The following is a 17345-nucleotide window of genomic DNA, read 5'->3' on the forward strand; positions in this document are numbered from 1 at the left end:
GTCCCTTTGGCTGGACTGGGCTTCTTGTGTGGAAAGAGCACGTCAGAAATGGAGCCCAAGTGCTGTGATTTGCCATGAATTCCTCTGCCAGCTCCCCCGGGAAGGACAATTACACAAGTACAGGGTTGACTCGTGCTTCTGAATGTCAAAGTAAAATGATGATGCTCTGTGAATATTGCAGTATGCTCTGCTCTGGAGCTAAGTGCTGCAGCCTCGTGCTGTGCCGGCTGGTCCTCCTCACCTTTGTTCTCCACCTGCATCTCTCATCTCAAATGAGAGGTGGGCTCCCCATGCCATGGGGGGGAAAGGTGGGGCTGATGTAAAAGGGTGATCCCTGGGGTCATCGAAGACTACACATGGAGGAAAGATTGTAGGAACCTTGGTATACTTACACTTTGTTTGATATCAGTCTTTGTCTTGTATCAGACATTGACAGTTTTGCTAAATCTTTCTAGGAGTCAGGGTTCTGGTACAGAGGCTCATGTCTGCAAGTACTGCTCCCAGGACTGAGATTCTTGCATGTATTTTGTAAAGGGAAAGTTGTAGCAAGTCTTCCCTTGCTAGGAATATAATTTACCATGTTAACGAGACCAAAAAAACTTAGTTGTTCTTCAGTGAGGATGTCTTAGTAAGGAATTTTCTGAGAAACATATATTCTCACGTAAGTTGCTTTTAGAAAAGAGAATGTCCCATTGCATCCTGAGTAAGTATTGCATAGTTCATATGGCTTAATAAGATGATCCGAGTCCTCTCCCTGTTTTGTTTTACTCATCTAGGTTGGTTTTGCACAGTCTTTTTTTCTATGTGGATCTGATTTTATATAATATTACTTTTTAAAATGATGATGATGGTGATGATGATAATAATAATCCCACCCATCCCTCAAGCTTAAGTGTCTTAGATGCTTGGTCATCTCTCGGAGAGATATTTCAAACTGTTTTTTGTTTTCAGGAAAAATGGAGACTTCTTCCAGCATTTCTAAAGGTCAGTGTTACACACCCATTTCATGGCATGAATACTTCATCTCCTTTCTAACTTTACGTTCCCCTCTTCTAGCTTTTGCTGTTTCCTGGAATACCTATCCTCACCTGTGTGGATTTTGCAGTTATTTTTTTCTTAACTCCAATACAGTTATGGATAAAGTCATTACATAGATAGGTTTCCTGATTAATTTACAGATTCATTTGTGGGGGCATCCTTTTAGAGGACTTTTGTATGTTTTTTTTCAATGAACAATGTATATGTGTAATGTTTCCAGATAATTTTACTGGTTTACTGGCACTCCAGAGATCCTATCATGGTCTTTATAGAAGACTGTGGTGTTAGGTTTGTAGTGGTATTTGTCATAGGAAGCATATAACCACAGTTCTGGGTTTTGCAGAGGCTTGAATATATGTATATCGTTCCTCATGAAGTCCGAGCCTGAGTGAACTCAGAGATTACTAGTGTCTTCATTTCAGTGCTTCTCGTTTAATCTGGTATTAGTTTAAGGCACACTTCTATATAAAATGCCATTGGATGTAATAACAGGACTAAAAAACAGTTGGAAGTGAGGGAGGAGAAAGGCAGTAATGGAAATCATGTTGTAAAAACAGTAGGTAAAGTCCATGATGTTCATAGGTATTTTCAGGGACTTGCAGCTTCTTCTGTACCTGTCATCAGTCTTAAGAAATGTTGCCCACTTCAGCAAAGTTCTTTCAGCCTCACTATGTTAATTCTTTTCCTTCCCAATTTCTTCTCTTCTTTCTTTCCTTCGCTGCACTTCTTTTTTTGTTGCACCCACGAGTGCTTGATCCTGGCCCGAAAACAAAAGCTCAAAAGCCAGTTACTGATTGTGCATGTTTTCACTTTGGCTCAGGGCTCTGAAGATGCTTCAGGGCCGTAATGAATCCTGTTTCTATGTCTCTCCTAGCAACCACATGGACTTCCATCACGAGCTTGAGCTAGTGATATTGTCCGAATTCTTGAGACTGTGAAAAAGGGAGGGTTGCTGCTGATCGTGAGGTGCAATTTGCTGTGTGCTTTATGCCAAGTGTATCCATCCCACGTTATTTCCAGCCACTGAGCCCTTTGCTCCCGGGCTGCTGATGGTGGTCTGGCTTTTCTGTTGCATGTTGATTTATTTATGCCAGCAGTGAGTGATACAGCTATACAAAGCTGATGCATTACAGTTTCTCAAGTGGAGTTTTCTTTCAATAAAGCTGTTGATATTGCCTCATTGAAAAATGGAGAGAACTACTGGCCTGATTTCTAAACAATACTAAATCCATAATATTTTCTTGCCTGTATCATGTGCAGTGTTGTTGTAAATTAGGGTAAGTCTTATCTGAAGAATTCAGCTCTGGAGTCATTTCTCCTTTGTCTTAACCCATGGAGGCTTCACTGAGAGGCCTGATTTGTCATTCTAAGCTTCCCATTTCCTACTAATAATCTTAGAATGAACTCTTGCCCACCATGCAAACTATGTAAATGTGTCTATTTTATGTATGAAGTTTTAAGTCTTGTGACATATTATTTGTCATGGGATGTTTCAACACTTAAAGCCCTCTGTAAGCATGTAAGCACGTGTCAATATCAGCAAGCACTAAAAAAAAGGCTGGATTTTGCACTATGGTGAAGATAGTTACACCTTTTATTTCCGAAAATGCCAATCTGTTAACAAAATTAATGCTTCTCTTAGTATTCCTTCAAGCCAAAATCTTTCTTCTTTTCTTGAATCCCAGATCATTTTACTTAGTATAATACCCCGTGTTTTGATTGCTCTGAACACCCTAAACTTAAGTCCTTGATATGTACTATATCAACTCATTACCTGGGGGAACTGGGTAATGTTTATTCTGTGTGATATTACCCCTGGGCATGTCCTCTCTCTTCCTGCCTACAAATCAAACTCTGATTTCTTAGGAGTGTCCTGCCTTCCTGTGACTGTTTCCTTGCTTATTGACCTCTTTTACACCCTACTTCTGTTACATCTCATTTGCAGTCCCTCTCATTCTTTTTGCCAGCTGCTCTTGGTAGGATGGAGACAACTTCCTTCTCAAGCAGCACTCATGCTTAATTGTACTCTAAATGCTTAAAAGGATTTCAAAATAACAGCATTCTGACAAAAGATTTTGACTTGTATTGGCTCATTTGTTTATATGAATTTCAAAGTCTACTGCGTGGTTACTGTGTACAGTTACTGAATTATTTTTCTGACTCAAAAGACAATGACAGCTCATGGTGATGTACAGTTTAGACCAAACTGGTTGTCCAGGCCCTTCTCAGAAGTTTTTAACTGGAAGAATTTAGCACAGATCCAGCAGTACTTATAAATTCTTGTATCTTAATTTGTGCCTTGTACGATTTTTGTTATTGACACTAATTTTATTTGCTGCAGGTGAAAGGACTTGTGAAGCAGCATATAGACTCATTCAACTATTTCATCAATGTAGAGGTATGCTTTCTTAGTGGGAAGAGAGTGGCTCTTAGTACTCAGAAATGGCACATGATTCTGTTTTGTTGTTTGTCTTCTTTTGTCTCTCTAGATAAAGAAAATCATGAAGGCCAATGAAAAAGTTACAAGTGATGCTGACCCAATGTGGTACTTGAAGTAAGCATGAAATGATTTCCATATAAGTAGTAGCATCCGTACTATGGGTTTATGGGGTTTATGGGTTTTTTATGGGTTTGTTATTTGCTATATTTATAGGCATCTGTGTAGGTGTAAGTCAAGAGAGTGTTTTCCATGCCTTACCTCTTCTTTGCAGCACTGAAAGATAGGAATATTTAGACAACAATCATATGAAGCAGACTAAATAGCCAGCTCTTAACAATATCTTATGTCATCATTTTCTGTAATTTAGTAATCTTGGATGACAGGTGGGAGTTTCTTTTTGTGTATTTGCAAAGGTAACTTGGGTTTTATTGTATATGCAGTTTAAATGTTAACTAACTAGAACATAGCTCAAGTACAATGAGTTACTTTGGGAAGCACAGTTGCTCATTAGTAACCAACCTATGTTTATCAAAGCAACTTAATTTTTCAGTATATGTAGAATTCTGCTTCCTACGGGTCTCCTGAAAAGTATTTCTCATTGTGTATTTTGGAACTGTTTGTATTACAGGTACCTCAATATCTATGTTGGCACTCCAGATGTGGAAGAAAGCTTCAATGTGACACGACCTGTATCACCTCATGAGGTATTAATGTTTGCATCTGTCTTGTTTGTTTGTTTGATCTTGGGAATGTCTTGAGTACTAGCTGCAGATAACTTTACTTTGAGAGTGTGCATGCTACCTGAGGTGAAACAATGCATGCCACCATCACTGAAGAAAGAAGCTTCAGAGATTTAAACATTGTGTAATAAATTCATTTAACTTTATTTTTTTAATTCTTTTTTTTTTTTCCCCCTGAAATGTGTGAATAGCTGTATTTGGTGTTTCATGGTAGCTGTATTTGAGTGAGTTTCCATGAAAGTAGTGAAAAGTACTTCTCTTGCTTAATCCTGTGGCTTTCCTTATGACAACTGAAGTCCTCATGCTGCAATGTAGTGTTCTTTGATGTTTTTACTAGCTTTTTTAAAACATTAGCCCTGTTACTGTCTATGCCATAGGTCACTTCAGTCTCCCTTTCCCTCTCAGTCTTCTTTGGGAACATATCTCTGATTTTTTTGCTCATACTTCTTAAGTCTGAGTCAGAGAGCAGACATGAAAACTTTGAGCAAAACCAGGTGGAAGGTGATAAAATTACAAGAAACTGCAGAAGAACATAAGCCTTATGGGGAGTATATTTAACTTCTTTGCACTGCTGTAAGCATGTAGACTAAGAAATGGATTGCGTACTTCTGGAATGAAGATGTATGTTGGAGAACAGATGCTGCTGTCAACTGAAATCAGAGTATCTGTTGCTTTTGGAAGGATATAAGGTAGCTTCTGTACATATAAGAAAGCCATAAACTAAGATAAAGTTTAGACTTTTTAGGATTGCTGCCAGGTATCTGAAGTCATTCCGTTCCCTTCAAAGATTGCTCAGGAATAAAGTACTCCTCTCCTGTTGCTGTGCTTTGAGATTTATACCACTGCAACAGAGGTACTGACAGCCTCTTTTTAATCTCAGAACAGGAGGCGAGGTTGGAACTTTGCTTACATACAGCTTGTTGTCAACCTCATAAATCAGTTCACATATCAGATGTTTTTTATCTTGCTATATACACTTGATTCATGGAGTTGGATTGTTTTGTTGTTTTTTTTCACGTAGACTCTTATCGTGAAATACATTCTATCCTTTGGAGAAATTCTGGAAAAACAAGCCATCTAGTGGCTGCCTCTTGTGCATAGCCACGTTTCTGTCTCCAGTGACCTGACTATGTAATTGTTATTTTGTGTCTGCATCTTGTGTGGACAAAGCACACACAAAGAATCTCAAAGCCCTTTTTTTCCCTGAGTAGTTCTAATGAAGCTGTTTAACTCCCCTTCTCATGCAGTTCTTATGGGAGTTTCATGAACTGTTCATACAAAAGAATTTAAATTAATTAGCAAATAGAATTATTTTCAGTTACTTTTAAATTCGATGAAGTTGTTGGGAGCACAATAGGACCTAGTTTCCTACATGTCACAGCTTAAAACCTGCTGTTGCACATCAATATTTTATTACTAGAGAAGTAATACACTTTTTAATATGGTGAGAAGGAGCAATGATGTGGTGGGAAAGTCTGCAATGATTCTTGAGGCGTATTTTTCCATATAGTTGCATCTTCAATGTACAGCACAATCTAAATTGCCTTTTATTAATGTATAATCAATATATTGAAAGACTACAGTATCATAAATGTACAAGTCTGAATACTGATAAATTTGTAATCGTGGAGCTCAAAGGTATAGAATGCTCAGTGAGGTCATGAATGGTCTGATGTGCATTGCTCAGCTGTATTCAGCAAATGCAATAAACCTTGTCTTATAGGCCATACCTTAAGGGCTAGGAAACAATCAGAGTGAGGCTGGGGAGAGCAGACCATAAAGACTGGATTAGAAATGATTGAGCCTTGAGCTATATTATGTCCTAGATACGTATATCTTGCTTCTCTTGCTGTTTGAGGAATTTGCAGGCGAATTCTGGGAATCTTTACAGGAAGTGGTACTGTAGTGAACCTTCTGTAAGTCATCTTTAGACATGCTATCATACAGTGAGATTTGCTCATTCTGTTAATAAAGTAGCACACTGTCTGCCTTGCTGTCATGTGTTTCTCTCCCATCAAATTTCATATGACAGCACAGCTCTACAGCTGCTGAGAGTCTTCATATAGAAATGTCCCTGAGCTGAGCACTGCTCTCAGAGCCTGTGACACAATATGGTCTTTGTGCCAGCTCTGCTGATTAGGCCTGTTTGTTTAATTAAACTGTTTAGAAGTTATGCTCTGCAGTGCTGTCCTTTGAAGACAGATCCACTGGCTGCTTTTGAAGCTTGACAGTTACTGTATTTGGTTTTTTTTTTGTTGTTTTTTTTTTTTAAACAGGAGAGTCATAGAATCATAGAATGGTTAGGGTTGGAAAGGACCTTAAGATTATCTAGTTCCAACTTCTTTGCCATGGACGGACACCTCACCTTAGACCATGTTGCCCAAAGGTCTGTCCAGCCTGGCCTTGAACACTGCCAGGGATGGAGCATTTACCACTTCTTTGGGCAACCTATTCCAGTGCCTCACCACCCTCACAGTAGTCCAGGTACCATGAAGAGCTTGGTCAAGCTTTGCTTTACTTGATTTCTTTGTTGATGTAGAGGAGACAGGGCAAGCACGGGATGTTTTAAGAGAGCCTTTTCAGCTTGTAAGCCAACATCTAACCACATGACTGTTCTCCTTCCAGTGCCGCCTGCGAGACATGACTTACTCTGCCCCCATTACAGTGGACATTGAATACACACGAGGAAGCCAGAGGATCATACGCAATGCATTGCCTATTGGCAGGTAAGATACTATGTGTCAAGCTTCTGATACTAGTTTTCATTTGCTGCTGTGTAGAGAAGAGGTTTTACTGCAAGGTAAATGTAGACTAACCTTGCTTCCTTGTTAAAAGAAATAGCGAGCAGGCAAATTTTCATGAGCAGCTGTACAAGATGTGATTGTTAGGTTCTCTTGTAAGATTTTGAGTTGCAAAAGCTTCTGGAAATCCCTTTCCTTCCAAAGAAGGATGGATATGAGAATGGCTGTTGTACTGATATAAAACCAAATATATATGTTTGTAGTGATATAAAACCGAAGAGGGATGTATATGAAAGAATACTGGAGCTGCAAAAGGAAAATAATCATGTTTGCTTTGTAGCCAAATTACTTAGTCTTTCTTATGCAGAGATACATCTCTGGAAGGTGGATGGTAAAGGAAGTATTAGTTCTTCTGCACGAGGTTAAGATCGCCGCTAAAATTCATTTGGTTTAAAGGCAAGTCTGAGCTTTAATGGAGAAACATTGAGGATTTTTTACTGGCTTTGTTTTTCGAAACGCTGTCAAATGACTTGAGGTTATTATTTTTGCCTTTAAGAAATTAGATGTCCTTCTTAACTGTACCAAAAATGCAAAATACCTGACAGTCCTAGCATTTAGTGAAAGCAGAATTCCATTTTAAAGGCAATAAGGGTGTCTGTCTTTTGTAGACCACGTTTCTTAAAGACCAGCCCTGCTGGCTTTAAAGGTCAGTGCCTTACAGAGATTGTTTACTGTGTGCCTGTGCATCTTGCACAGGCATACTGGTACTGGAATACTGGTAGGAAAGAGAAGATAGATACTTAAGGAGCTACACTTGTAGTGAAATTTTGAGCTTTCATATTAAAAAGATATACTTTAATTCTGTCGATAGAACATAATACATGACAGTGCTTTTACAAAGCCAAGCTTCTATAGCTGTAGTAACGATTTCTTATTTTAAATAATTTCTTAAGAAAAGTTTTGAAAAGACCATCTAAATTTGAGTCCTTTGAATTACCTTATGGTGCGTGCTACAGACAAAGTAGAAAGTTCAAGTAGATGCTCATTTTCAACACAACACATTATCAGTTTCTATACAAAAGACAGTCTTTAAAGAAAAGAAGCACAACAAAAACTAGTCCAGACTTTTGTCTACACCTCTCTTTTGAAAGTAAAGGAGTGAAGAAGACTTGTAAAGCATCCATAATATATTGGAAAAGACTAAGTTACTGCACAGTATGTTGCATCTTACATTTAAGGCCTGTTCCTGTAAATTCTTCTCTTTCTCCTATGAGAAATGGGGTCAGCTCTGTCATCAGTCTGGGTTGCTCAGTGCTTTATCCTGCCATGTCTTGAAGACCTCCATGGGTGGAAACTGCCCAGCTCTCTGCGCAGCTTGTTCCACTGCTTGACTGTCCTCATGGTGAAGAAGTTTTACCTTATATCCAGGCAGTGCATCTTTGCTTTCTCTTTTTGCCAGTTGGTGTCCAGTTTCAGGTCTCTCTTTTTAAACTACATGTTCAATGAAATAAAGTGGTATTAAAGCAAAAACCCACTGTTAGTAGATTGCATGTGTTCTTATTACCTTAAATGTGTTTTCTCAGTTTATTCAGTGAGGTTTTTGTTATGAATTTGACTCTTCATATTTTCCTCTCTGAATCTAAAGTTTAAGTGTATCTGGTTTTCTTGCAGAATGCCTATAATGCTGCGTAGCTCCAATTGTGTTCTTACGGGGAAAACTCCAGCAGAATTTGCCAAACTTAATGAATGTCCTTTAGATCCAGGTACATTTGCACTCATGTTCTTTTTTGCCATCTGTGTTTTTAGTTTTAAACCTTTTTCAGCATCGAACTACCCCATTGTTACGTTTCGTGTCACTGTGAAGTCATCATGGGAACTTCTCAAGTGTATGCTTGTAACTGAAAGAAACGGGCAGCCTTTTGAAAATAATAGGAAAGTAAGACAGCATGGAATCTCTGTATTTGCAGACAGTTTTCAACCACAAAAAGAAGTACATCAAAGTGTTGAAAAAGTTGACATGTGTGCATAGGATTGTAAAATGATGCGTTGTATGGGAATAGAGATGGAGTTTGTTCAGGAAAATGAAGTGGACCAAGGGAGAGTGGCATATAATGGTGTCCTCCAGAGTGGGAACTATCATTTCGTGTCTTTTAGAAAGCACAAATTAAGTGTTACGTGATAATATTTGAAATGTAGAGAGGAAATGAAGGGTTATAGCAAGCAACTTCTTTGGTTTTTGTCTGCTGCCTAGACATGGCCTGTGCTTGCTTGTGGTGGCAAGATACAGTGACATCATGTGCTTGACTGGAGGAACATTAATAGCTACAATTTTAAGAGGGAAATCTAACATGGCTTATGTGAAGATTCCTTATATTGTCTTAAGTAAGACAAGTACTTTCTAAGTACTTCCCAAATGAAGTCTTAGATCTCAAATACTATGTGTGAGCCTAGCAAAAGTTCTGTTTACAGAAAGTGGTATGGTGGTACATTTTTGTAGCTATCATAGGTTCCACACAGAGTTTGACCTTTACTCTTTTAAGGGAGAGTTTACTCTCCTGTTTTGTCATTTGCGTACTCCCCGTTTACTTTCTAATGATTTATATTCAAAGGCATATTGAAGGAGGCAAGTAAGGCGCAAGGGTACTGACGTGCAAAATCTTTCTTTTCCATTGAATAGGTGGTTATTTCATTGTTAAAGGTGTAGAGAAAGTCATTCTTATTCAAGAGCAGTTATCCAAAAACAGAATCATCGTGGAAGCAGATAGAAAAGGCACAGTTGGTGCTTCTGTTACCAGGTATGGTAAATGCCTGCAATTACATAAAGAGATAAAATCAAAGTTCATTGTTACAGTTGAAGTACCTGGATAGTTTTCTTCCTAGTGTAGTTAAGAGGAAAAAGCTGTAGACATTCAGTGCCCATCTCTTGCTGCTGCCATTTTGTGCACTAAAACATCAATCCCAAAATCAGTTAGTACAGTATTCCCACAAATATCAATGGGAGTTGCTCATACGCTTGAGGATTCATCCCAGACTAGGAAAAGCAAGTTCTATTTTTTAACATAACAAAGTGCACTTCCTAACTGATGCTGTTTAGTATCATTTTGCAGCAAATAACATGAAGTTACTGCAGTGGAAATTGGATGGTAACCTTTTGCCTATCTAATTGGTGTAAAATCTTTTAAAGGCAATTGAGAAGGAAACAAAAATCAAGTATTTTTTGTACTGCACAAATTATTGAAAACAGCAAGATAGTCTAAATTTGGCCTTTCCTCCTTGATTAAGTTTTCTCTATATTTTGTTTGCTTTTTTTTTTTTAAGCCACATGCTGGTATAAGATGGTGCTTGTCACTGTGTGAGGGCTGCTTTTTCTTCTCCAGAAGCCTCTCGCACATATTTCCTAGCTACTTTACTGTTCCACAGTAAACCTAGATGAAGTTAAATGTACGATACAAGGTACGATACAAGTTACTGTTGTGTCTGATTACTTTTGTTGCTTCAGTACTTGTGCACAGTTTGAGCTTGCTGGTTATGTTCAAGTTAATAATTAAATCATGCAAAGATGATTTTGAAAAGCACTTGAAAAGGCTTCTACTTGCTTAAGTCAAATATTGACCTTCCCCATCACAGGTGATAGTTCCCTATTACCTTGGAGTTACAGGGTGATGCCTGTCTGTTGTAATGTAACTTTTAAAAGAGGAGAAAGTTGGATTAATTCAGGTGCAAGATTACTCTAGCTTGGTAAGTTTTATAGAGGAAATTCTAGGAGTGTCAGTGCAAACTTTGTTGGTCATATGTTGTGTTTTTTTAACTTCAGTTCCACGCATGAGAAGAAGAGCAGAACAAATATGGTTGTGAAACAAGGAAGATTTTACCTGAAGCACAACACTCTGTCAGAAGATATTCCCATTGCTATCATATTTAAGGTAATACAACTGTTGGTTTGGAAAGAAAAGAAAAAGGAAAAAAAAACCCCAAACTGTGTTCTAGAGGAATAATGAAGATTGGCAGCAGCTCTCAGATGTTAATACATACGGAAGGACTTGGCACAGCCTAGGGAATGCAAGCTTTTTTCCCCTGGGAAAAATCTTTGTTGTACAGCAAAAGGAGAAAAAGCACAACATTTTTCTGCAAGGAGAGCATTGGTGTGCCAAGACAAATGCCTGCCACCACCTTACTGCTTTGTAAGGTCCCTCGGCACTGCTGTCTGTGCTCCTGTTGCTACAGAAAGTCAAAAGGGTTTTGGGTTCTTTAGTTACGAGCTGTGTTGCAAACTTGTGTTAAGGGTCTTCATTTCTGGTTTTGGTCCCTGCCATCTCCAACTTGCAGACTGCTGAGTAGCTCAACACCCTTTGGTTCAGATCTGGGGACATGACATAGCCATGAGTTCATTATACATGACTTCCAGTCATAACTGTAAACAAAACTGATAGCCTTTGGGGAAGTCTTGCAATTCTTAGACCTATTCCTAAATTGTTTAAGACAACTAGCGAGGCTTACAAGTCTTGGCAGTTTACTTCCTTCCACTATGAATGAGCTCTGCCACAGTCAGAACACTTCAGAATCCTTGTTTGATTCAGGTACAGTCACCAGTATTTTCAGTGCAGTGAATACCTTGTTAGGTATCTGAGCTTTGAAGCCATCTCTGGTGGGACTTACAAAAGCATGTGAGAGGCATCTACCTTGATTCTGGGCAAGAATTGGGGAGTACTTCCCCTGCCAGCTTAGCTGGTGGTCATGTCTTGGCCCTCATTGCACATGAAACTGGCACAACTGCTTTCTTTTGCTCTCTGCTTCTCTCTTTCATTTTGATTCACCCAGGGGTGCCCACAACTGAAGACATAATGGTGACTTCTGTCTGGCTGCCCAACGGGACTGGAAGCAGACTGGTAGCCCTGTGCGTTGTGTCAAACGCATGGGCTCCAGACAGTGGAGATGGTGGGTGGACATGCACTGTCCAGCTCCTGCAGAAGACAGCAGGGCATGGCCAGGCCTTAAGCTAGGACCTGTCCTCCCAGGAGTTGGTAGCTTCGTCCTGTCCTGTAGGCTTCACTGTGCCTGTGGGTTTGCAGCCGGGTGCGCTGTGTGTGCAGAAGGAAATGGGTGGCAGTCTTGGAGGCACTGTTCACAAGGAAGATGACTTAGGGCGCTAAAATGCTTCTGATTGGATCTAGCAACCAATAGAAGTAAATCCTATAGCTGTTCACAGCACGGAAAGTTTGGGAAGGTGGTAATCGCTGGAGGGATTAAATTGCCAGGAGAGGGCAGCACTTCCTCACAGCATCCAAACAGTTTCTGCCAGCAGGGATTTGTTGGTGTTGGCAAGTACAGGCTTTTATGTATTACCACAGCTCTTTGGCTGATTGAGAGTTGTAAGAATCGGTTTTCTTGTAGGAAGCGCTTTGGGGTTTGTACTAGAAAATAGTTTAATAATTAAATTAGACTTGAGAAACAAAGGTCTGTTATCTCTGATTAAGCTGAGCACTTCAAGTTGTTGGAGGAGATCTAGTTTAGTGACCAGTGTTAAAGGAGGTTGAGAAGTTATTCTGGACAGGAATACACATAAAGACATCAGGATGAAGGCCACAACTTTTCCTTTGCAGGAAAGTGTTAACGTGGTTCCATTTGCTGGAGTACCAAACAGCTGGATTCCACCTTCACTTACAGACTTTTATTACATTTTGTCACCCCCTGCTGGTATAGATAAATACCTGCTCACACAAGAGTAACTGCTCAGGGTTATTAAGTCTGAGGAGGTGGTTGTTGAGGGTTTTTTTTAAGCAGCATTGTACTATTTGATCACCTTCTGACAATGCTTGCTATAATGATTCCCCTGTCTATATGTATATTTTGTATTCTAGATCATGTTGCATATTTTTTCATTTATTTGTTGAATAAGGGGTTACAGTTGTTAGAAGCTCTTGGCTGTAGTGCTTTTCAAAGATTTACATTGATTTAATCCAGCAGCAAATTAGCTGCACCCACTTCAACTATTCTCAATGTTCCGTTCTTGACTGGCACTTAACCGTACTTGTGAGCGGTCATTTTTGTTACTTTTTCTTTAGCGACATGGGAACTTTAGGCATCTTCTGTCCACTTTTGATGAGTGTCCAGCTGGAAACTGAAAATCACAGATAGTCTTTTCAATGGATTCTCAGGCAGGCACCAGTCTCTGATCTTTCTTGGGCATTGCTGTATTGCAGTATTTGTCGTATTTAACTACTAATAGCAAGGTTATAAATGCTACAGCTCTGAAACTAGAAAATCCCTAACTTAGGGATCACTGTGTAGCTTTAGCTCTCTCACACAGTAGTATTATGCACAGGAGATTTGTCGTATGCAGGGAGAATATTTTCTTTCTGCTGACACCCAAGCACTGGGCATGGAGCATGGGACTTTGTTGTTACTACTAAGTATTGTGACTCTTGTTACGTAAAGATACACATCTGCAAGGGGCAAAGTTAAGCTGTAGGCACTATCTAAGGTCTGAAGTCTTGGTTGCCTTTGCATCCTTAACTTTAACAAGTGCTTTTATAATTTCCAGTTAAAGAGAGAAAGCAATGACAAAAACCTATTGCTCTGCCTTTGCCCCCAAACTACCATCCAGACTGCAACCAAGTTCCACAGACCTCAGTGTTTTGACTAAGAAAACAGCTAGTGATTGATGGAGGGCTGCTACCCAGTGCATGGGCCACCTAGAGGGGGCAGTTTTGTTGGGGGCTATCTGAAAGTCAGTGGGAGAAGATTGGGCAATTTTGGATTGTCTTTCTAGTCCCAATAGCTTTAACCGGTCCGGTGTTCCTGCACATTACTTAGGATGTAGATCAGGTCCAGAAAACCATTGTAACTTTACAGAAAAGAAAGCAAGTGTTGAGATGTATGACCTAACGTGGATTTAAAGCAAATGCAACTGTAAAGTGGAAGTGTACTAATACCCCTTAGACATCTTTGTCAAAAGCAAGGGCTGTGAAGCAGAGAGCATTAGAAACACTATCTGCTGACAGAGCTGAGGCTGGAATTCATAAAGAGCTTCCTAGACTAGATCTGAGAGCACTGTTGTATTTCAGGTATGAGTCATGGACACAGCTACGTGCTACGGCAAGACCTGGGCATAGAGTACTCCCATCCTTTTTTTTTTCATGGTGAGGAAGGAAATGCAGGCAAATGGGCTGTGGGGAAGGGTGGAATAGTGTGGATCTAAGGATCTGTTGGTCTGGATAGGTGTGGAGGGGGACTGGACTGTGTGGTGTCATCCTAAAGTGTGCATCTGCCTTGCCCTAGTCTCTTCTAAACTGCAAGCCTTAATGACTTTGTTCTGCTGCTTTGCTTTTCTGACATCCAGACCTGTAAGGATCTTTGCAATAGACATATTCATAGATTTAACACCTCATTGTGCTGTGAACAAGTAAGTTGTGGTTTTGTGAAGTTTAGCACGTTAACACAGCTAACTGAAATTTGACAGGCTACAAAAGGCATTCTAGGACAAACTTGAAGTGTGCTCTTCAGGTGTGGGGGAGTTAGTGCTTTGTTGCTGTGCTGACTTAAATGCTTTTCCCCTAACCTTTCTTCTTGAAAGTGACAGAATTACTTGTGCAGCCCTTGTACATGTAACTGAAGGTTTTGGTCTGACATAGTGATATAAATTGAACAGTTTTACCTCTAAAGTATCTATTTGTTGAGTTTTCTAAAGGGCTGTTAGCTGTCAGCTGCCTTGTAATGGGAAACAGACACAACTGATTTGTTTCCTGTTCACTGTGTAACACTGCTTCATTAATCAATATACACGTACAACCAGAATGGTATTTAGGATGTTCTGAGTTGACTTGCACCTCCAGGAGACCTTTACTTTAGCTGTGTGTCAGTTGTGCACAGATCATAGGACTGTGTGAACTGTGCATTGTGGAGTTTTTTAATACGTCAAGCTATGAGCTACACACGCCTTACCTGGGGGGCTCAAAAAGTTTTAGGTAGCAGCAAGCATTAGAAGAGGTGTGGAATATTTGTGTTGTAGTTAAGGTGTTTCTATCCTGAATAACATAAAGGTTACAGGTGAGATAATGCTGCTGCGTTTGCAGGGAGCTCCCTAAATTGCAGGGAGTTAGAGCTGGTTTATGTTAAGGGGTATTTTTTCTTTTGGGTTTGAGATCTTGATTCAGTAGACTTGAGTGTGTCCTGGGAGCTGAAGTAAATGGAGGCTGCACGCTGCATCAAAACTAGCTGGGGAAAGAAGAGAAATGTAAGTAACCTAGGGGGACTTAAAAGTTGAATTTTATGACCTGAATTGCTAGGTGAAGTATCTTTAGTTTATGTGGGAGCTATAGGGAACTGCACTAGTACCTGCGGCAAAAGATTTGAACAGCAGGTCAAGTTTCATTTTTACAAATGGAACCGGTGTTAGTACTGGAGCTGTTAAGATGCAGCTCTAGAGGAAGAACTGAATGGTGGTCTTACTGGATCCACAGAATTACGGGTTCCCATGGCTGCAGTTTCATAGCTTGTAACTTTTGAATTATGAAAGCTCCAGACCAATTCTGTCTGTGATGTCAACCTTGAACTTCCCTGACATCTTTTTAATCCAGTCATCTGCCTGTCTCCGCTCTGTAATTTAGCCTGATGGCCTGCAGAACTACATTCTAGGGAAGTGCCATGGAAACGACCAGATATCATCATTAAGACATGAGCTGGGGGAGGAAGAGCTGGGCTCACATTCTCTCATGTGCTCTCTAATATGCACGTGTGTGTACTCATACACATTTTGGGCAGCAGGAACCTCCCTAGTCCTAGGAAGTGGCTGACCCCTGTTGGACCGCTTTCTCCTGCTTGAACTCAGGGTGATCTGAATGTTTGCTTTGACTTGTCTGCTGTATGTCCATCAACTACTAGCCTTCCAGCCATGCTCTTCAAAAGTCTGTTACCATCTCTTTCCTCATCCTTTCACTGCTAATGTTATCCCTTTGCAATGTCTCCTTCCCCTCCCCCCGGAAAATTATCCCTTTGTGACATTGCCTCCCAATCAAAAATAAACAAGACGTCTTGTCTCCTGCTTTGCTTTTATGTTAATTCCCTTTCCCTTGACTTTGTCCTGGGATCATGAGCACTGTAAGCATAGGACCCATTCCTACTTTTGTCCTCAGTGTTTCTGTAAAACAAGCAGTAACCCAGGAATATTTTATTCCTATCCTCTTGTGATGTTACAGACTAATTTCGAAGTCCTTTTTTGGTTTGGTTTTGTTTTGGGTTATTTTTGTAGAAATGCAGCATCAGGGCCAAATTTACTAAAAAAGAAAGTCTGTTACAGGCGTGGGCCTGTTGCTTGCCCTGTTAGCATAGCAAGTAGGTGGATTTGTGTGCACAGTTCTGCCCATGATTGTTGAAAGTAGAGGAGAGAAAATGGGTTTACTTTTAGGCTATTGTATCAGCACATCTTTTTCAGTTGTTTGCCTAAGCTTTTAGTCATTACTCATAAATTAAATTCCCCCAATTTGCAGTTATGTAACAGTATAATATACATATTGTTTAGTGGCAGATCCCAGCCTTTCCCACACACAAATTCAGTGAGTTTGCTGCTACAGGGTTCAAATAGAAAATCTACATGTGCATAATGATACGTCATAGTCTCATCTTCTTATTGTCAGGCTTCTGGTCAGAGAATTCATCAAGTTAGAAGGAATAATCAACCCTTTTTCATTTATTGTGCTTTCAGGTTTTTTAATGGTTGGAAAAGCAACGTAAAACTGCACATTGACTTCCTGCCACACACACTTGCTTTGTTCACATTTTACATGACTTTTATGATCTGGTTGCAATCCAAAAATTAACTGGATGGACAGAAATAGGGTGATACCTTACAAGTTTTAGATAAATTTACTCCTGGGATATAGGCACAAGGATTCCCTTAATTAAATTTTGTTCTTCTGCAGGCTAAGTGCAATAATTGTATGAATCCAGTTGTGGTTCCTAAACTGTTCTGCTGGTCAGCAAGTCCTAAACATGTGGAAAATTACTATTGTGAAGCTTTTGTACTTTTGTAGCGTTTCTGGCTCTCAGGTCATGAGGGGTTTTGTTAATTTCTCTGCTGAGGTTTAACTACTGTGTGACCTTCTTTAAAAGGCTGAGGAAGCATAAAAATATTGAAAAATAGAGATCTGAACTACAGTAAGGTCCCTTGGCAAAATTCTGGTTCTGAAAAGAGCCTTGAGATCAGAGGGGCGACTACTTAGTGGGAGCAAACTACGATGAAACTCTCATCTGGTGAAGTAACTGTGTCTTGATTTGGCACTCAAGTTTGTCTGAAATGGTGGAATTGTGATCTGTGCTTTGCACTAAAATGAGAATGTTTTCACACTGTGCGTGTGCTACTTCTGCACTGCTTTTAATTTCTAATAAACC

At 39.8% G+C, this 17345-nt stretch overlaps 1 protein-coding gene across 1 annotated transcript in view; it reads left to right on the forward strand.

Moving 5' to 3' along the window:
* The first annotated feature begins 954 nt into the window (after positions 1-954).
* The window catches only part of POLR3B (polymerase (RNA) III (DNA directed) polypeptide B), a 75597-nt gene continuing 59206 nt past the window's right edge, over positions 955-17345 (forward strand). Inside the window, exons 1-8 of the mRNA XM_010009432.1 lie at positions 955-984; positions 3380-3436; positions 3528-3592; positions 4107-4182; positions 6844-6944; positions 8631-8722; positions 9637-9754; positions 10774-10882. Of these exons, the coding sequence (XP_010007734.1) occupies positions 3540-3592; positions 4107-4182; positions 6844-6944; positions 8631-8722; positions 9637-9754; positions 10774-10882 (549 nt within the window). The 5' untranslated portion in view covers positions 955-984; positions 3380-3436; positions 3528-3539. The remainder of the gene's footprint in view (positions 985-3379; positions 3437-3527; positions 3593-4106; positions 4183-6843; positions 6945-8630; positions 8723-9636; positions 9755-10773; positions 10883-17345) is intronic.

Source organism: Nestor notabilis, unplaced genomic scaffold (assembly GCF_000696875.1).
Source record: "Nestor notabilis isolate BGI_N333 unplaced genomic scaffold, ASM69687v1 scaffold7172, whole genome shotgun sequence".
Lineage (NCBI taxonomy): Eukaryota > Metazoa > Chordata > Aves > Psittaciformes > Psittacidae > Nestor > Nestor notabilis.